The sequence below is a fragment of a genome, unplaced genomic scaffold, assembly GCF_019419815.1.
Source record: "Pyrus x bretschneideri cultivar Hongxiangsu unplaced genomic scaffold, Pyrus_bretschneideri_v1 Contig86, whole genome shotgun sequence".
In the NCBI taxonomy this organism is placed as follows: Eukaryota; Viridiplantae; Streptophyta; class Magnoliopsida; order Rosales; family Rosaceae; genus Pyrus; species Pyrus x bretschneideri.
Genome location: NW_025999827.1, coordinates 517,956 through 538,409, shown reverse-complemented (window position 1 = coordinate 538,409; position 20,454 = coordinate 517,956). Strand labels below are relative to the sequence as shown.

At 38.4% G+C, this 20,454-nt stretch overlaps 2 protein-coding genes across 3 annotated transcripts; one reads left to right on the top strand and one right to left on the bottom strand.

The window, feature by feature from the left end:
* Positions 1 to 951: 951 nt before the first annotated feature.
* On the bottom strand, positions 952 to 3,799 carry LOC103954174 (Golgi apparatus membrane protein-like protein ECHIDNA). Its single transcript, XM_009365978.3, has 6 exons — positions 3,641 to 3,799; positions 2,743 to 2,799; positions 2,432 to 2,635; positions 2,232 to 2,291; positions 1,788 to 1,914; positions 952 to 1,227 (listed from the first exon to the last, which is right to left on the bottom strand). Exons 1-6 carry the CDS (start codon positions 3,653 to 3,655, stop codon positions 1,139 to 1,141), a joined length of 552 nt encoding a protein of 183 aa, XP_009364253.1. The 5' UTR covers positions 3,656 to 3,799; the 3' UTR covers positions 952 to 1,138.
* Positions 3,800 to 7,374: 3,575 nt separating this feature from the next.
* On the top strand, positions 7,375 to 11,337 carry LOC103954173 (O-fucosyltransferase 39). Of its 2 annotated transcripts, none has more exons than XM_009365977.3 (10): positions 7,375 to 7,683; positions 8,365 to 8,427; positions 8,517 to 8,598; positions 8,735 to 8,805; positions 8,900 to 8,988; positions 9,091 to 9,294; positions 9,436 to 9,706; positions 10,008 to 10,235; positions 10,373 to 10,570; positions 10,819 to 11,337. In XM_009365977.3, the coding sequence occupies exons 1-10, from the start codon at positions 7,558 to 7,560 to the stop codon at positions 11,026 to 11,028; spliced, it is 1,542 nt and encodes a 513-aa protein (XP_009364252.1). In that variant the 5' UTR covers positions 7,375 to 7,557; the 3' UTR covers positions 11,029 to 11,337. The 2 variants fall into 2 exon arrangements, with proteins under 2 accessions (XP_009364252.1, XP_009364251.1); XM_009365976.3 differs by having other exon boundaries at positions 7,377 to 7,683; positions 8,332 to 8,427.
* The last annotated feature ends 9,117 nt before the right edge of the window (positions 11,338 to 20,454 follow it).

Here is a 20,454-nt window from a genome sequence, read left to right as displayed (position 1 = left end):
TCTAAACAGTGGGCGAACCACCTTTATGTCCCGTCCTAGAGTTTTGCTTTAGATTGGTGATTGACACGTGGTCTGATTAGTGTCTGAGTAGGCCTACTCCTAAAACTTTGGGCTATAAAGTTATCAGTCTTCCCACGTGTCTTTTGGGGTCAGAAAGTACATTATGTTGCTTAGTCAAACTAGGCTAGTGAGCGATCCACTTTAGCACTCAGGTATATCCTTAATTGGGTATTGGGCTTCTCAATCTTCTAGGTTTAACCTTAATTGGGGCTTTTGGATCTCTTCCCTGACTTGCACTATTTTATGAGCTGAAAATAACTTGTATTATCAGTCGGTTCATTGCTTTGATTAGGTCTAAAAGATCACTCTATACCTAAACATTGGACACATTTCGGTTTGAAAGGCTTGGCTATTTTATAGTGGATAAGAATCAACTCCGGGAAAGCTGGTCGTTATACCTGCAGTCACTTTGCGAGAGGAAAGTCGGAAGAAAAAGAACCTGTGAAGCGTAAACGCAAACAGCTTATACACACCATCTCCTCGATAGAATTTACTGCTCCGCGCGGAATTTACCAGTCAAGAGGCAAGACCCGCATAGGCCTTTTGCTTCCAAAAACGATTCATTTCATTGAGAATACAAGGACCAAACAAGTAGTTTTGGAGAGAGGAGGGCTCTAGCAAATTCAAAGACATACAAACATGTCAATTTAAATCCCCCTCGCCAGAAGTAGAATGATAAAAGAATCAACGAAATTATCAAGCGACCCTTTTATCACAATGGTGAAAAGGTGTTGAACCCTTGTATGACGGCGTAAGTTTTAATCCCGTCAGTGGCTAATCTAACAAATCTATTGTTTAATAAAAAAAAATTAAAAAACAAAAAACGAAATTATCAGTATTGGGTCATTGGACAGAGTTTTATCATACAAACTCTGATTAAAAAAGGTAAAGTTATGTAAAATTTTGAATCAATGTATATATCAAACATTCAATACAAAACCTTTAATATGCAGTCTTTGTATCCCTACAAAAGCTCAAAAAGAAGCAAGGATATTGCCGGTCAATATGGTGGATCATGTACACGCTCTTACACAAGTTCATTTGTTCCAAAATATTCCTATCTTCCTGCATGCGTGACTCAGACGACACTGAATGCTGATTGTATTGTAGACGAGAACCGGGATGCAATGGTCTGGGAGGCAAACTGTTGGATCTGCTTTTTCGCGTCTGGAAGCAAAATCAAAGTGTTATTAACCAAGAATATGAAAACAAATTATCCCATCAAAAACTACGGGGAGAAAGAAAAAGGAAAGCCAACTAGTGAATCTATCTTCAAATATGGAACTATTCCAATCTAACAGTTGTAGGTGATGAGTAACATGCGTGTTACCTGCAAGAATGAGAGCTTAATAGCTATAGTACAATATCATCTACTTATTTATACAGACCGTTCATATGTTTTGGGTATAAAAGCAAACTTTTAGGGTTCTGTCTTATTTGTGAGTTTTCCACATTCTTGAGTTTTATGTTTGGGTTTTGTGGTTCCAAATTTGTTGGTTTATCAATTATCATCAATTAAGATCGCCCCAACATAAGTAGAATCCGATCCAACCACTGTAATATGCTACATGATATGCGTCCAGCATAACATGCACTTCATGTAAAATGGTTTTCGTGTAATCTGTCCCAATAGTTTTTAAACCCTATCCATCCTGCGACACAAAACACAGAAAAATATCCTATATTTCCATATATCTATCAACAAAATCAAATCAATGCTTCCATACCTTTCCGGCATTTGGTAAAGCCAACAATATTCGCAATGCTAAGGGTCAAACACACTCCTACGACGAGGAGATAATCTGCCTGAAACTTTATTAGAGAAAATATTCCAAGCACAATCCATGCAACAGCCTGCCCAAAAATGTAAAACAGCAACTTGAGACGTCAAAATAAAACAGTTCACAACTATGTGCACTTTTACATACATGCACAGTGGACCTTGCTATATATATTTTAAAAATACTTTTTCAGTTTCAATTCTATTCATATCATCTTCAACTCCAAGTAGATCCATCCAGCTTCTTGTAGAACACACAAGTAACACAATGCTTTTAATATCTACTTTTATAACCTAATGCATATAATTTATCAGTATAAATCTTTATGAAAAATCGTACAAACGAAAATTGGTGCTGCACCACTTGTTATATTGAAGCTTATTTGCTTACCGTGATGTAAAGTGTCCACCAGAAGAGCCATGAATCCTTTTTGTTCATCCGGGCCAATGACTAAGGACATACAAGTAAGGATCAGCTTGGATGATAGTCAGGTGGTAACAGAGTCAACAGTAAACACTCTTATATCATTGAGCTTAGTAACAAAGGGAAGAGAAAACGATAATACAGATTTTTGTGATGGTAATACTAACCTCTTGGTCAAGGCATTCAAATTTCCACACACTCTCACCAAGATCATTTATCTCATTCCACCACCTCAACCCAACTAAGATGCGTCCACTAACATTCTTAACTACCCAGAAATCAAGGGCAGAAAGAAGAACAGTCACAACAAAAATGATGACAAAGTTATCAAAAAAGAGGGCAGAAAGTATGTAAAAAGCCAATGCTCCAGCCTGTGAAAGAGAAGGAACATAATGTTACTTAGTGAAGGAGGCACCACATTTAAATGACAATCTTCGTTTATAAGAAACGGTAAACAAGAAAACTATAGATACTAGACCTTGAAAAGAACGTGGAAGAAACATGTCTTCGGGTTGGCATAGTTTTCCCCTTGTGGCTGCACATGAAAGTAGAGTAGAATTAGCTAAACGGAAACAAAAATGAAAAATGGTTACAACATAATGGGTCCCCGAGTTCAAAACAACACCATCTTACTTTCAACCACAACATAACGAGTCCCCAAGTTCACCGGAAAGGGCCAAAATTAAAGGGAAGTTTTCACATTCAAAGTCGCACTCATATTATTATCTATTTTCTGCTAAGGGCAAATAATGTAACACCTTTGATAAGAAACTCAATCCTCTTGCGACATATTACACTCTGAAATTGAACTCTTTCTTCGGGTGACATAACAACAAAAGCCCTCTTCCTATTTTTTGTTTCCCTTCAATAAAACCTTTCCTATTCGAAAATTAGATTTAGCTGCCGATTATACAGCAGATTAGAATTAAGTCCCTGCACAATGCTAGACCTCCTCTAAGCAGCAAGCACGATACGGATCTTTACGAAAAATAAAATTTAGTATAAATTGTAGCGATTCAAGGCCTCATTAATGAATGATACTCAATTTCCTCTCCCTTTCCACAATTTTCTACTCAACCAAACGAATTACTAAGCTCAAAACATATCAACAAAAACATCCACCTAAAGAAAATCTGAAATCCAGATCTACCATGGAAATTTCCAAATGAAATGTTAGCTAATATTCTAATCATTTTCCATTATTTTCTCAGCAACCAAACAAGAACGCAAAACACATAAGCCAGATCCAGTAATAATCCAAAAACCCTTTCAATCCCAACATTAAACCCAGCAACGAATGGCCCACAAATCCGAGAAACTGGAGCAACTAAAATCGGAAATAGTAAGCAAGAAATTGAAGAAACGAGTCAACTCACCTGGCTGAGATCCATATTTCCCAGCTTGTGGATTTATGGGGTTATCTCCGCTCTTCTGTCTGAATTCCGAACAACAATTTTCTGAGCTCTCTTCTTCTTCCTCTTCTTCTTGTGTAAAATACGTTTGCTTCGTTAGATGCAGCCTCTCTTTTTTGTTTTTTTTGTTTTTTTTTTTTTTTGTTTTTATATTTATTTTATTTTATTTTCACAATATTCAGGTGGCCTTGGCCTTATCTCAACTAAATTGGGCCCAACATGGGCTTAGCCCTGTCCAAAGTAAACGTGGGTGGGAACATTAAGCATTAAATTAAGGTACTGTATACGTTTCGATTCCTGACGCTAATGAAATGTCTTTGTAAGTATTCTCGGCTTCTAAAATGATAGACCACCGTAGGCAAGCCATTAGCTAGTCCCCTTTTATGCGAAAGGAAAAATTGAAGTATGATATGAGCAATTTAAAAACAATACAATACACGGAGCGATACGTATAATGTGAACTTAAAGATTAACGTCATATAACAATGTTAAATTGAGGTACTGGTCCCAAGTATGAACGTGATATCAACGATTCTCATAATGGCACCATATCAACAACATCACTGAATATCGTCAAATTTGCCGACGACGACCAAGTAGAAGATGGTGCAGGATAACCCAGAGCGCAACAACATCCATATTAGATCTTCATCTTGGTGATGGCAGACATCATTGAAACCATTACCACCACCAAGATTAAGTGGTTTTGGGGGTTGTAAGTTAAACCTCATTATTCTTAGGTCCATTGTCTTAGATCATTTTTTCGAATGCGGTCTTAAAAACTCCCTCATGAAACTTCCTTAGTGTAGAATTTTCAAATGTGAGTTAGGCCAGTTACAATTCAATCATTTTGTCTTTACATTACAATAGTTTTAACGCTTTCTCTATTTTTTATACATCCTTATTAAGTTCCGTCCCTTAATCTTTTTTAATTCATTCGATTCGATCGTTAGAAACTCAAAAGCGGGTGTGAGATGTAAAAACTGGTTGTGGATAGCACCACTCGTTTACAATATGTCAAGTCTGCTAGGGTGGGCATCCGACTAAATAGAGTATTAAAGTAATGGATGGTTTTGAGGCCTCCAGCGGGTTAAGGTGTTTCAAATATGTTCACCACCATATGGTCAGTGAAGTTACAAAAGCACACCCTAGATTACACGAGTAAGTGATTAGGATTCTCTCATTCTCTTTTCATCCCCTTCTATCTCCTCCTCTCACATTCTTTATTTTGTCTTTTTTTTTTTTTTATAAAAAATTAATATAAGATGTTGACGTGGCTTAAGCGTGACCATTCAAATAGGAGGAGAGGGAATGAGAGGGAATAAAAAAAGGAAGAGAATATACTCCTTCGTTATGAGTGGTAGTATGACAACCTCATTCGCTATTTAGTGGCAACAATCAAAAGTTTACAACATCACTTGTATCCAAAAACCAATTTCAAAAAAGGCTTATTTTTAGCACATTCCTTGGAAGTCTATTTTAATTTTACTTTACTTTTTATAACTCAAAAGTTGCTACTTTATTCATTGAAACTCAAAATTTGCTCTGCTTTGCCTCTGAAACTCGATTTTGATTTCATTTTGCTCCCTAAAACCTGAAGGTTGTCTTTGTAAAACTCAAAGTGCACTCCACGTTGCCTTAGATCTATTAATTTCTTATGTATGTGTTGATTTAGGTGCACCAGACTAATCAATTTATTTTTATTTTTTTCTTTTAAACTTAATATTCTCTGATTGTTGGATTTAACGCATAATGAAGATTTATAATCAAATTTATTGCATACATGACATAGTCGTATTGGGTGTTGAGTCCTATATGTGTTTCAGGAGGCAACCAATAAGTTTTAGGAAGAAGAGAGAGTCCACATGCCAAAGTGAGACGAATTATGAATTTTAAGAAGTAAAGTGGTAATTTTTGAGTTACAAGGGGCAAAGTGAAATTAAAATAAAGTTTTAGGAGCCGTAAATAAAAATACCAAAATACTATTATTAAACTTGTATTGTACTGGGCTTTGTGCCTTACACTTATTATACCGGATCGTATGTCTAATACACTAAAAAATCTCTTTTTGTGGGCCGGGTGACCGCAACGCTTTCCAAACACAATAATGTAAGAAGATGAGGTTTGGGGTCAGGGGGAGGAATGGAGAAAATCAGCATTCATTTCTTGTTGCTCCAACAGCAGGCACAAGCAAAAGCAACCACCTTACCCTAGTTCCCGTTATGGCTATGTTCAATAAGATTGGGAGGTTTGCAAATTTGGACATTGGAGAATATCCAAATACCAAAATGCTAGAAAACAAGAACAATTGAGCGAAGCATCTCTGAGCCACCACAAATTGCACATTTTGTTTGGAGGGATTCAATTCCACTTTGTGAATTTTTCTTTTTCTTTTTTTTATACAAAGATATATTATATACTAATGGATCTGATCCCGTCACTCCAAATATTCAAATCTAAAAATTCTTACCTATAAATGCAGAGAAATATTGTTAACTGTAGTACTAAACGAAATTAATCCTTCCAATATAGGTTAGAAGGATCATTCTATTCTATATACCTATAACATGCAGAAATAACATACACAAAGCCGTTGGATTGGAAGAACAGATATAAATTATATAAAAGAAGAGGCCTTTTTCCCGCAGGGTGTGCAGAGCCGAAACATCCCATGTGATGTAATTCCCAGGTCCATTCCATGTAAAATTTGAACAGTTACTAACTGACTGTAGTGTCGGTGCTGCCTGGCTGGAGCACCAAAAGCCAATCTATTAAGGACGGATGAGAATCTCTTCTGATCTCTTTTGTAGTTTTATCTTGTCCGTTTATCGGACATCGTTCAATTACTTTTTATCAAGTATTGTTTGTATTTAATTTTAAATAAAAAAATAAAAATAATTTTTAACTGTAAGATGTTAGATAAAGTAATTTTCGCGATCCTTCACAAAAAAGATTTGGATAAGATCTTATTCCATCAAGTACATAGAGTCATAGGGATACCCTAAAAAAAGTATGAAAGAGTCATAGAGATACTTACCCAGAAGCCGAACCCAATGCTCCAATTTGCAAACCTTGTAGACTGCAATTATCCTCCCACTCATCACTGTCTCCCCCTAAAAAAAACGAAGGAAAGAAAAATAGATGAGTCCTACAATTAATGCTAATATCTTGTCACATGTTTATGTGTGTGACAATTAATCTTTGTATGTTAATTTTTTTATTGTGTTTTTACAGAAAAAAGGAAATTTAGGGTTTTTGTTTATATATTTGTATTAAAAATATAAATTGGAAGGTAACCACAAACCGCCCTTGGGGTTTTTTTTTATTTTGGAAAGCAATGGAGACAATGTGTTTACTTTAAGCCACAATTAAGTCACGTCAACAAAATAGAGAATATGTTTTGCATATTTTTTTTTTTTTTGGGAACTTTAACGAAATGTTTCTGGTACTGTTTACTTTAATAAAAAATTACATTTTTACACTAAAAAGTCAATCATGGTACTATTTACTTTATCCTTTATTTTGTCATTTTTGTTAAAACTTAAAATTTTCGAGTTATTTTCATTAGTTTTTTTTTTTGTTCGCATAAAAAAAATAAAAAAATAAAAAAAAATAAAAAAAGCTCTTTTATCTCTGAGAGTGACACGCTTTACATAATCAATCCAAACTACAAAGCAAGCAGTCCAGGTGTCCTGTCAAAGTGCCTTTACTCTCTCGCTCGCTCTCCCGTCTGCTTTGTAGGCCGCTACATTTATAGTTGCGTTATTCCCTCGGTCTCGGTCTCGGTCTCGGTCTCGGTCTCCGTCTTGTTTCTGGGTCTTTGTAGTTTCCAGTGCAGAGCAAAACCCAGATTTTAGTTTTCAGATTGAAGTTTTGGAACAATGGTGGTCCAGTTTCAGTTTTCTCCCAGAGGAGGAGCTCTCGGTGCTCTTCTGCTCCTTCTCCTCCCAGTTTTCTTGCCCACTTTGTTCAGTCCGTTGGGCCATGCTTCTCCTTCCATGTACTCGGTATGTTTCTTCCTCTTATTTAATTACCTGTTTTCCTTGGATTATAATTCTCCTTCCACGTACTCGGTAGGGATTTTCTGGCCTTTTCTAGTGGTTTTGGTTATTGTTCAATTTACTAATGCTGTACAACACGGTAATTTCTTTTTCTTAGAGGGGTTGCATGCAGTTTTTTGCTTTGATTTGTTTGCTGCTGCCATTTTTCTTGTAAATTCGATCACCGACAAACTGAGGAACAAAGATTATCATAGCAATTAAGGCATACATGCTAGAGCTAGAGCATGAGTCGGTCTTATGATATCGGAACTACTCCAAATAACGCTTATACTTGTTGGGTTAGGCACTAAGCTGAATTAAAAAGTTGTTACATTGATGAAATTTGATTAACTCCGCTAGAAATTTTGGGACCGGTGAATGGCGCCAAGCGAGGTTAAGATGGAAATTGTTTTGTATGCTTGGGATCATGAACACATTGTTTGTACTTGTAAGAATAGTAAGGACCTTAAAATGTCACAAAAATGAAATGCCGAGGCGCCCATCAATTGTTACGCGATGTTTGTGCAAGTAGATATGTGTGCCCTTAGTGATATATAAGTGCATTTCCCACCTGTTGCAAAGATCAGGATCATTTAAATACTGCTTTTCTTTTAGGGGCTTGATGTGATGACGAAGTCGACTTTTCAGGAGTGGAATGTTCCAAAATCTAAGCACCTACGCCTTCTCAAGAGTGCTTTACAACGCCAAACTGTGAGTAAGAGCTTATTAGTTTGACTGATTTGTACGCATAAAATTAAACTGAAAAGATTAAAAAAAAAAAAAATCTTTACCTTGTGTAGTCAGAAGGGGAACTCTCGGATCTATGGACACCATTGGCTAACGAATCATGGAAACCTTGTGCAGAATCATCAATTGCCCCTTGTGAGTGTTTACGGAAAACAGTGTTACTTTGGTTATGTCTCTGTATCTAAAGTAGTTTTACTGTAGATTGCAGAACTAATGTGTTTTACAATGTTAAGTGCTACTTTTTCGCAATTGATTCTTTTATCTCATGCAGCATTACCGGAAAACTCTGAGGGATTTATCCAAGTTTTTCTTGATGGAGGACTGAACCAGCAGAGGATGGGGGTAGGTCTTAAAAGTTTGTAATTCATCCAACGTGTATCTGTTTCAAAGTTGTGTATAACCACCTGGCTAGTTCTTAAAATTATTTTATTTGTAGATATGTGATGCAGTAGCAGTTGCTAAAATACTGAATGCAACCCTTGTGATCCCGTACCTTGAAGTGAATCCTGTATGGCGAGATTCAAGGTATTTGTAGAAGCAAACGTTGATTTATATTTGCATTATACATGTCTTTATCTCTTGAATCCTTATTGGTACTTATTCTTCTGCCGGTTCTTTTCTCTGCAGCTCCTTCATGGATATATTTGATGTTGATCATTTCATTAATGTATTGAAGGATGATATTAGAATAGTTAAAGAGCTCCCTTCTGATTTCTCGTGGAGCACAAGGGAGTACTATGCAACGGCCATCCGAGCTACGAGAGTTAAGACAGCACCTGTCCATGCTTCAGCAAACTGGTATCTAGAGAATGTATTGCCCCTAGTTCAGAGGTCAGTATCACCTGAACTTGTTGGCTTAAATTATAGTGTTCTTCTTGTTTAATTTTCAGACCTTTAGTAGCTGTTGAAGTCAATGGAAAACTATGGCTTCATATCTTAAATTTCGTATATGCCGAATTGTATGTGGTTCAGTTATGGAATAGCAGCTATTGCCCCATTCTCGCACCGCCTGACATTTGACAACTTGCCTATGGACATCCAACGACTACGCTGTAAGGTCAACTTTCAAGCATTAGAGTTTGTCCCTCATATTAGAGCTCTTGGAGATGCTCTGGTCAGCCGTCTTAGATATCCTTCTAGCAAAAGTGGGGGAGCTAGTTCCAATTACTTGCAGGAGATGCCTAATGTGAATGACAAGCAAGGGGCAGGGAAATTTGTTGTGCTGCATCTACGGTTTGATAAGGTTTGCCCCTCATAATTTTATTCACATCCATTTAGATTGACTCCTTTATTTTTCCCCAAAATTTGTGTCGTGCACAGTAAATTCTGGCATTGCTGGTGGATGGAACTGCTATATGTAAACAATTGATGTCTAACTTGCAGTATTTTATGTTCTGCGGTACACAAACAATGGACAGATTGTATTTGTAACACATTATGTGCCACTTTAACAACTTACAATTAATTTGTAACTGTTGAAAAGTATGAAAATTTTGTGTTTGCAATATGGAAATTATGTTCTGGATTTATTTTTCGTTCTGCAGGATATGGCAGCCCATTCAGCCTGTGATTTTGGAGGTGGAAAAGCCGAAAAATTGGCTCTGGCCAAATACCGACAAGTGATCTGGCAGGGAAGAGTCCTTAACTCCCAGTTCACGGACGAGGAGCTGAGGAGTCAGGGGCGTTGTCCATTAACTCCAGAAGAGATTGGATTGCTTCTTGCGGCTTTAGGATTTGACAACAATACCCGCCTCTATCTTGCTTCCCACAAGGTTATTAGTGTTCCTTATATCCAACTCATGTCAGCCAAGTCTCATCCAGTGAATTGGCAAATATCAGTTAGGAAATTCAAATCTAATGTTTCTGGTTACCATAGGTCTAATTTGCAATTTCGTTTTGTTTTCTTCAGGTATACGGTGGGGAAGCTAGGATTGCTACTTTGCGAAAAGTGTTTCCACTTATGGAAGATAAAAAGAGCCTTGCTTCTTCAGAAGAACGGGCCCAAATCAAAGGAAAGGCTTCTCTGTTAGCAGCAGTTGATTACTACGTTAGCATGCACAGTGACATCTTCATATCTGCTTCCCCAGGAAACATGCACAATGCACTGGTAAGACTTCCAAATAAATTTTTTTAATCAGTTCTATGATGTCATATATTCCTGTTGCCATGGCTGGTACTTTCAACTTGTGAGGGTAGTCACTCACCTGCATAATGTCTTTGAGCACCCATCCTTACACGAAGGCACGAGATGTTCACTGCAATTTGGTGCACTGTAGATATGTTTTCACATGCTCTCCATATCATAATGTTCTGCAACTCATAGAATGCTGACGAAAAAGAAATTAATGTCAACAGGTAGGGCACCGAACTTACGAGAACTTGAAGACCATCAGGCCGAGTATGCCACTATTGGGGCAACTCTTCCTAAACAAAACCCTTAGCTGGTCGGAATTCCAGCAGTCGGTGGTAAAAGGGCACGAAAACAGGCAAGGACAAATCAGGATTAGAAAGCCTAAGCAGTCCATATACACGTATCCTGCTCCGGACTGCATGTGCCAGGCATGAGTTTAATGTCACAGCGAAGGCGGGTATGGCGAGTTTGACATCTCGTTATTTAGTACCACTAGATTTTGAGACTTGTATTATTTGGTAAATAAAAAAACAATGCCCATTTCCGTTACTCGTAAAACTACAGAGCTAATATCTTTCGATAAGTTGCAATAGGTGTGATAGGTGCTTGTGGCCCTGTGGGGATGTATTGGGAGGAAAAAATAATGTAAAAGTGGGGTTGTAAACTTGTAATATTTGTTGATGTGTTTGTTTCATTCTCTACAACCTTGAAAGACAAAAGGAATTTGGAGGCTGGTTTTCGTATTCTTGTATCGAAATGGAGAGGGGAAGAGCGATGAAATGAAAGGCAAAAGAATATGATATAATTTCATTAAAAGCCAAGAATAGGCTACTCAGTACAAGGGCTTAATCAAATTACAAATCAATGAGGGAGTTTCATCAAATCATGCACAATGACCTCTGTGGACGGCAAAATGAGCAGGCCTATGGGCAACAGAGTTAGCTTGACAGAGTTAGCTTGATATACACGTTTCATGCATTACGCAATTATTATTTTGCTATGTGGAATTTGTGAGTCAAAGCATATAAATAAATTAGAAGCAATTTAGGGCTTTTCAAACCCTAGCGAAGTCGGAAAAAAAAAAAAAGAAAAAAAAAAAGGGAAATATGCGGCATTGGTTGCGGCTCGCTGTCACTGACCGAGTGGAGAACACATGGGAGCGGCATCGTTTGATGCCTTGGACCACACTAAAGTAGCCCTTTGGGATTTGCTGCTCAAGCATGACAACCCAGGCCCTCAGCCTGGTAGGGTACTCACGGCCCTGCAACCCAGCCCAACCTGAGAATTATGGATATTATTTCTTGATTGATTAATTGAATGAATGAAATTATATTTATATATGTGATCGATTCAATTAATTTATTTCTAGTTATGATTAGTGGAGAAGTTAGTTGTCTGGCTGATAGTGCTAACACTCACACCATCTTACGTGAGCGACACTATTTTACTAACTTTGTACCTAAGAATGCACCTTTGACAACCCTCTCAGGCTCATCCAACTTGATTGAAGGATACGAAAAGGCCCGTATAATGTTGTCTAATGGTACTGTCTGAACTATTAAAGAGGCCATTTTTTCTCCACGTTCTGGAAGAATGTTGTTGAGTTTTAGAGATATTCGAGATCATCAATATCATGTTGAAACCATTGAAGAGAATGGTTCTTAATTTCTTTGTATCACTTCTTACGAGTATGGGTAGAAGCGTATTCATGATAAGTTGGAACGTCTCCCGAGTGGGTTGTACATTATAACCATTCGAGGCATAGAGACCCACCATGTGGCCAGCCTTAAGCCTGGGTTCCAGAGCACCTTGCTGCTTTGGCATGACCGTATAAGACATCACGGACGTGATATGATGCATCGCATTCTCAAATCATCATATGGACATCATTTAACTCCCTATGTTGGATTCCTACCATGCAAAGCTTGTTCCTTGGAGAAGTTGAATTCGTAACCCTTAATTACAAAGATTATTCACACCCCTCTTCAGATCCTTCAGAGGATTCAAGGGGATATTTGTGGAACTATCCAACCAACATGCAAACCATTTAGATATTTTATGGTGTTGGTTAATGCATCGACGCGTTGGTCACATGTCTGCTTATTGTCCACACGCAATGTTTCATTTACGAAACTCCTAGCACAAATTGTTAAGCTTAAGGCTTACCATTTTGATTATTCAATCAAATCGATTCGACTGGATAATGCTGAAGAGTTTACATCATAGACTTTTGATGATTATTGCATGTCCGTTAGGATTAAAGTTAAACATCATGTACCCCATGTTCACACCTAAAATGCCCTAGTAGAAGCTTTCATAAAGCGCCTTCAATTGATAGCTTGGACTTTGGTTATGCTAACCAAACTGCTGGTATCTGCCGAGGGCTATGCAATATTGCACGTAGCTATGTTGGTTAGCTTGAGGCCCACCGCTACCTAACCTCATTCACCGTTACATTTGGTTACTGAATATGAGCCTGACATCTCTAATTTACGTGTGTTTGGGTGCGTAGTTTATGTGCCAATAGTGCTGCCACTACGTACCAAAATAGGTCCTCAAAGAAGAATGAGAATTTATGTCGGTTATGATTAGCCATTAATTATTCGTTACTTAGAGCCCTCGACAGGAGATCTCTTTACCGCACGTTTTGCTGATGGTCACTTTGATGAGACAATCTTCCCGTTGTTAATGGGAGATAAGAATGCTGACATTCCTGTATAATGCCATGAATTGTCGTGATATGCTCCCATTATGTCTCATTTAGATCCCAGTACTGCCCAGTTTGAAACTAAAGTGCATCGTATACTAGATCTTCAGAGCATTTCTCAAAGCATGCCGGATGCTTTTACTGATCTAGCAAAGGTGACGAGATCACATATACCCACTGCAAACGCACTTGCAAGGATTAACATACCTAAAGTACGCCATAATACCACATATGAAGGCCGAACCGTCCCCAAAGGTAAAGCGGATGCACCTTCCACGCAGCCCGGTACAATGGCGGCTAGCTAATCATTTACTCCTACCCTGAAGTATGGCAGACCCTTTGGTTCAAAGGATTCACAACCCTAGAAGAGAAAAACGACATAAACTAGTGACCCTAGTCTGAATCCAACCATCATTTACTTATTTGTTCCAATGCATGAGGTTATTCTAGATTACGGTGACGTCTTAAACATGACATACCAGCCTCTTGAGAATCGCGAGATTTTGGTCCACTAGGCAATATTGGATGAGGTTTGGAATCAAAATAAGATGATCGTTGGTGATGCATTTGCGTACACAGTAGCTACTAACATCATGCTTAGCAATGACATTGAACCATGTTTCGTTAATGAATGTCGACGTAGAATGGATTGGTTAAACTGAAAACAAGCAATCCAGGTCGAACTCGATTTGCTTACGAAACATAAGGTGTTTGGGCACGTAGCTCCTACTCCACTATATGTGAAGCTCGTGGGCTATAAGTGAGTTTTCGTAAGAAAGCATAATGAGAAGAATTAAATAATACGATACAAAGCATGCCTCGTAGCGCAAGGCTTTTCTTAACGCTCTGAAATTGATTACGAAGAGATGTATTCCCCGGTAATGGACGCCATAATGTTCCGCTACCTTATCAATTTCGTAATGTCTAGAAAATTGAATGTGCAGCTTATGGACGTGGTAACCGTGTATTTCTATGAGGATCTAGATATGAAAATCTACATGAAAGTTCCAAAAGAACTTTCATTGACTGGTTCAAATAGTTCTAGACCACGGAACACTCTCTCGATTAGATTAAGGAGATCACTCTACGGATTGAAACAATCAGGGTGGATGTGGTATAACCGTCTGAGTGACTATTTGACAAGTCAAGGTTATGTAAACAACGAACTATACATATGTGTGTTCATTAAGAAGTCACATTCTGGATTTACGATCGTTGCAGTTTATGTCGACGACATGAACATCACCGGAAATCCCGTAGAGCTTGAGGAAATTACCGTTCACTTGAAATCAAAATTTGAGATGAAGGATCTTGGGAAAACTCGATATTGTATCGGCCTAGAGATCAAGCATTGTTCGGATGGAATCCTAGTACATCAATCGAACTATACCCAAAAGGTGTTGCGACATTTTAATGAAGATAAAGCGAAGCCTTCGAGTACTCTTATGGTCGTTTGGACTCTAGATGCTAAAGGAGATTCCTTTCATCCCAAGGAGGATGAGGAAGAGATTTTGGAGTATGAAGTTCCATACCTAAGTGCAATTGGTGCTTTATTGTACTTGGCTCAATGCACTAGACCCAACATCTCCTTCGATGTTAATCTTTTTGCTAGATACAGCAATGCGTGTACACGTAGACACTGGAATGGTGTTAAAGACATTTTCCATTACCTAAAGGGTACAACGGATTTGGGCTTGTTTTACACCCATAAATCCTCGAGATTAGCCATTGCCTTCCTCGGTCCTTAGGTTGATTCCCATCTTATTAGCTACATAGATGTTGGTTATCTATCTTATCCACATAGGGCACGTTCCCAAATAGGCTATGTCTTTACCGTTGGAGACACCGCTATATCTTGGAGGTCTATCAAGAAAACGCTAGTTGCGACTTCTTCGAACCATGCTGAGATTCTTGCCTTGCATGAAGCATTGCGTGAGTGCTTTTGGTTGAGAGAAGCATATTCGAAGCACTAATGGTCTTACTACCATCGTTGACCTTCCTATGATGATCTTTGGAGACAATGCAGCATGCATCAAGCAGTTAAAGAAGGGATACATCAAGGGAGACAACACAAAGCATATAACGTCGAAGTTATTTTATTATCACCAGCAACAACTGTAACAACCCGACCCGATTTTATCGGAACGAAAGGATCATGAAACTTCACCTTGGGCTAGATTTTAAAAAAAAATGGTTTTTTAGGTCTTAATTGGTGAGCCCAAGGGGCCCGCCCCTTGATTTGTGTCCCCTGACCTCTCTCTCTCTTGTCCTTCACTATCCTTTATCTCTCCATCTCGACTCCCTACAACTATCTTCTTCCCTGTTCCCCGAAAACACACACACAACAACCATCACCACCACACCTGGACTGTGATCTCAAAAACCCTAAGCCAAGGGAGTGCTCCACTATGGCAGTCACGGTGCTTAATCCCCCGACGAATTCCTATGACTTTCGAGGATTCTCCAACGTAAGTAAGCTTCGAGAATCCTTTGATCTTCCTTCCTTGTGGTCTACATTACTTGGTTAGTGATTAAAATGGCTTTGGTGAAGGTTTTAGCACGAAAAACAACTTGAGGGGCATTTCTAGAAATCTGGAAATTCCAAGCCATGGTCATTTGGCCATCTTTTAGGCCATTTTATGGCCAACTCTGGCCACTACTCAGTCCCCAATTAGTATGAATCTCTTTTCCTCATTCCTGAATACATTTTGGCTTTTGAATCACTTAATTTGGTTAAGTAACGAAGAGGTTACGAAGCTTTGAAAATTCCAAAACCTTTGGCCAAAAACCCAATCTTCCGATGAGCACTGCCCTTTTCGAGGCATTTTTCGGCCAAACCATGGTAAGTTGGCCCTCGTGCAGGGTATCGTTCTCTTCATCTCATTGATTATTACAACTTTCATTTTTAGATCACTTGATTTGGATGAGTAACGAAGAAGTTATGAGCTTTGGAAAATCAACCCAGAAACCGGCCAAACGGTGGCCTGAAAACCACCCTCAACCCAAGCCCTTGGGTCGGGTTACCCAGCCTATTTGACCTAAACCGGAGCCCAAATTTCTAGAGGCCCAAGCCTTGCGAAGGCCAACCTAAATCCCTTTTTATTTAAACCCGAAAACCCTTTTACAATGGGCCAGGCTTAAAATCCAAACCCTTTAAAACCCAACCCTTTAAAGCCTAACCCAAAACCCTTTGAATTTAGGCCTTTTGGCCTAGGACCTTTCGACCCAAACTCACCAACCCAGCCTAGATCCGGTTGGAATATTCGTAGAATATTCTTCGTGTTGACTTTTCGGAAATTTAACTAGGACCCTTCTTAGGGTAATTCGACATCCTGAATCAGTTTTCGATGTTCGTTTTCCAAAATTCAATTGTCTTAATATAGTTTTATTAATTGGACCCTTTATGTGCTTAGGGGCAATTATTGTGGCGTTTCAGTCTTCACTAGTTTGCATGGCTCATCAGCAGCGAAGTATCTATGAGTAGACCCCTTCTAAAAATGCATACTTTAATATTAGAAATGAATACATGAAAAACATGATTTAATGATTACGTTTTATGATATAACATGCTTATTAAGGCTAGTTTGAATTATTACTATTTTTCTTATAACCCGTGTTCTTTATAGACTAGCTGATGGATGACGATATAATATTTAGAACATGTTTCGAACACCTCTTTATAGTATAGACGATGGATGACTTCATACTATGAAGTTGCTTTTCAAATATATATATGTTCAATGGTTTTGTACTTACCTAGTGGTCCCTATTCCGCTACGGGGCAATGGATAGATTCCGTCCCGGGCTACGGTTACAGTGTTGGCATAGGGCCTTTAGATGGTTTTCCTCTAGCTATTAGCACAAGGACGGGGAGCTGGCACGGGGCCTGGGGGTGATTTTCCTCTGGTAATTGGCACAGAGACGGGGAGTTGGCATGGGGCCTGGAGGGATATTGGACATTCACTAGTGATTAGGATATATACGAGATATGTTTTGAGACATTGCACGACATGCTAGGTTTCGGAAAACCTATTTTATTTATCATGCTATATGTGTTTCCATAAAACCTGGGGGTTAGTATGTTGATAACTGTTTTATTATATCTATACCTACTTGGTACACTCATGTTTGTTTTGCGCCCCTTTCAGGACTTAGAATCGAGGTATACAATCTCGGCGTCAAGGTACTTCTGCATCGGTATCTTCGAGTCCTCTCGGTGTAGGACCCATTCCTTTGTTCACTCAATTTTATATTGTTCCTTTTAGTATTCTAGATTAGATGTGTGCTCTGAACACGTTCCTTAAATGCATATTCATTATATTTAAATTTATAAGTCTTATTTATTCCTTGTTCTCAGCATTTGCATTCAATAAATGGCTTTCATCACCCTCAGGTGTTGGCCAACATGTGCTTATTTTGATGTTCGAAAAATATCAGGATCAAGGCGTGTCAGATTGGTATCAGAGTGTCGTTTGTTCAGATCATACTTAGGATTCTCTTATACTCTCGTAATGTTGTCGGTCATGACATCATTCTTAGGATTCTCTTCTACTCTCGTAATGTGTCGGTCATGACATCATTTGTATGTCACGACTTCTGGATTTGCTGTTTTTCAGCACGGTTGTGCAATCCTCATCACGTTATGAATTGTCTCATCCTATTGAAGACAAAGAAATTTGTGTCGGGATTGTGCCTCATCGGTGACGTGTTTGATTTGTTGGACAACTTTCAACATCGGACTGATATTCTGCAACAAGCATTCACTAGAAATTACGGGCGGAGTTGAACCTAGGTAAAAGTTTTGGGAAACGAAAAAATCTTAGCGGTACGAGTTGGTTAAGACCAATTGGAAATATGAAACGGTGATATCACTCTGGAACATACGTTCCCTAGGAATGGCGGGCAGAGTTATATCTATTTGGAAACTACTTGAAACATTCGAAGTGCGTGGGGAACGCGAGTAGGCGCCAGTTGTTACGAAGTTTAGTAAGTGGTAGTTGGTGGGAGCAAATCAATGTTCTCGGACTCGTTTCCACTAAAGAAATTCATGCGGATCTTTAGAATCAGTCTTTAGCGATTGTTCTATCTTTAACCTTCTTGCTTACTCCAACAACGAAGTCCAGTTCCCTAACCATTGACCGTCAACTTCACATCAAATTCTTCAAGCGTTGACTTCATTTAGTTTATATACTTTTCTTGGGAAACTTTTCAGTAGCAGACGTTATTCCCATCAATTTCCAAAAGGAGTTGTAATTCTTGTTGTTGTCGTAGTTAGATTTGGATGATGAAGATCAAATCTTGTTTGGATAAATAAACTCCTTGAACTTCATCTAAGTCTGGTACTCAGTGGCAAATCCTAGCTCCTTGTCCACGTACTTTTCATTAAAGGTGAACTTAGCCTCTTGCTTGTTGCCCAACTGACCAGTACTCTTATCTACTAACTGTTCAGCCTTGTAATTTTCAGTGTAATGGCTTGAGACTCCACCAAATTCATCATTGTACAAAGATCGAGCTTTACTCTAAATTTCTTTGGACTTATTGAGCTTTGGGTTGCTCAAGGGCATCACTTTAAGGTAGCTAATCATGCCACTGCATGCATGCGCAAGCTGCTTTGTATCTTTCTTCTTTGTCAGTCAGTTGATTCAGAGGTTCTATGTTTAATTGTTGAACTTTGAAACAACTCTCACAAAGTATTGTGAATTATGAAATGTCTTTGGCCTCGTCAAATCTTATTAACATTTCTTCACTATTCTTGAGCTTAGACCTAATTCCTTTTTGGCTAAGAAACCAGTCAACCTTTTTGTGATGTTCAACCAAATAATCATAAACAGTGACTTCTATTTCTGTATCTTCACCTTCTTTCGTTTGTTCGTCCCTCAATGGAAAACTGGATCATACATTTGTATTGATATTTTTTACTACCTTTCACCTAAACCTCATCTTGATCATCCGAACCTAATTCGACCATTATCCAGTAAGACCGTATTGGATTGGAAAAGCTGAAAGCTAAATCTACTGAAATCATATAAATTGTTAGGAGGTTCAAACGTCAAATTATTGATGAGATATCGGACGAAGTTATGTGACAAGTGATGTTATCAGGTGTGTGACATCATATCTTAAACAATTAATAATCCTTAACTGTCAACCAAGGTACCTGTATGAACTTAAACAACAGAGTTGTATATTCAAATCCCGATATCTATTTGGTGGACTTGTTTTAACCCTCAAATTCTTGAATGTTCTTTCAGCCTTCTCGCTCAATCAGTGATGAATTTGCGATCGATCTATTCGGCGAAAGTGTGCGCCCAATTCTTATCGATACAGATAGGAATAGTTGGGGCATAACCTTTTCACAAGCTTGCCAGACTTACCAGAAAGAGTTCCATGATGAGGTTTATGCCGTCTTTTGGCAAGGGATTAGTGAAGATTGTAGTGCAGATGATCAGCAGATTGCATCACTATCTTTATGCTAAATTGAATGGTCACCACTTATATCCTGCTGCAATTCATCAACATCATATCGTACTCTAGTAATTCTTTTCCAACGATAGGTAAATAAGTTTATTTGCCCAAATATTTTAAGGGTATCTTCCACCCAACCCTAATACATCTTGTATGTATCTCTACTAAAACTAAATTCCATCTTAAGTTCCGAGTCTGATATCTAAACGAACTATCTAGACCTTGGAGGCGCGTTGTGTTCACTCGTATTATGGATTTAGCACATTTAGAAGTTGCACTTCTCTCGAAAGGTGTATACTCTCATGGGGTTTTTAGGTTGATCACTAGCGAGTCTTTCTTCTTTCCACCAACATTGACCTTGTTTGACTAGAAATCTACTTCTAAGCAAAAATTAAGAGGTGGATTAAGCACTACAACAATTCCCGAGAGATACTGCTTGTTGGGAAAGATGACTTCTCATTTTCTGCTTGCTTGGCTTAAGCTTTTGAGTTTGTTATTAACATGGTAGCCACTTATCTTGAATCCTAAGGTACAGTTTTCAAGTGGGTTATTTGTTGACAAAATTTTGGAGTAGTTGGTCACATTTGGAAGAACTGAGGAGGCTGGTGTGCTTGGTGTTGGATGGAGTCATTACGACGACAATTTTTGTTTTGTTCGGTTTGGGTATGGCACTTTTTGTGACATGGTA

Bases quoted from the DNA above. Each gene is read 5' to 3' on its own strand.
- LOC103954173 (XM_009365976.3), top strand. From the start codon at position 7,558: ATGGTGGTCCAGTTTCAGTTTTCTCCCAGAGGAGGAGCTCTCGGTGCT. The intron at 8,428-8,516 runs GTGAGTAAGAGC...TACCTTGTGTAG, and splicing joins GTGCTTTACAACGCCAAACT to TCAGAAGGGGAACTCTCGGA. The intron at 9,295-9,435 runs GTCAGTATCACC...TATGTGGTTCAG, and splicing joins GTATTGCCCCTAGTTCAGAG to TTATGGAATAGCAGCTATTG.
- LOC103954174 (XM_009365978.3), bottom strand. The intron at 2,636-2,742 runs GTCTAGTATCTA...TCTCTTTCACAG, and splicing joins TCTTCCACGTTCTTTTCAAG to GCTGGAGCATTGGCTTTTTA. The intron at 1,228-1,787 runs GTATGGAAGCAT...TTTTGCTTCCAG, and splicing joins CTTTACCAAATGCCGGAAAG to ACGCGAAAAAGCAGATCCAA.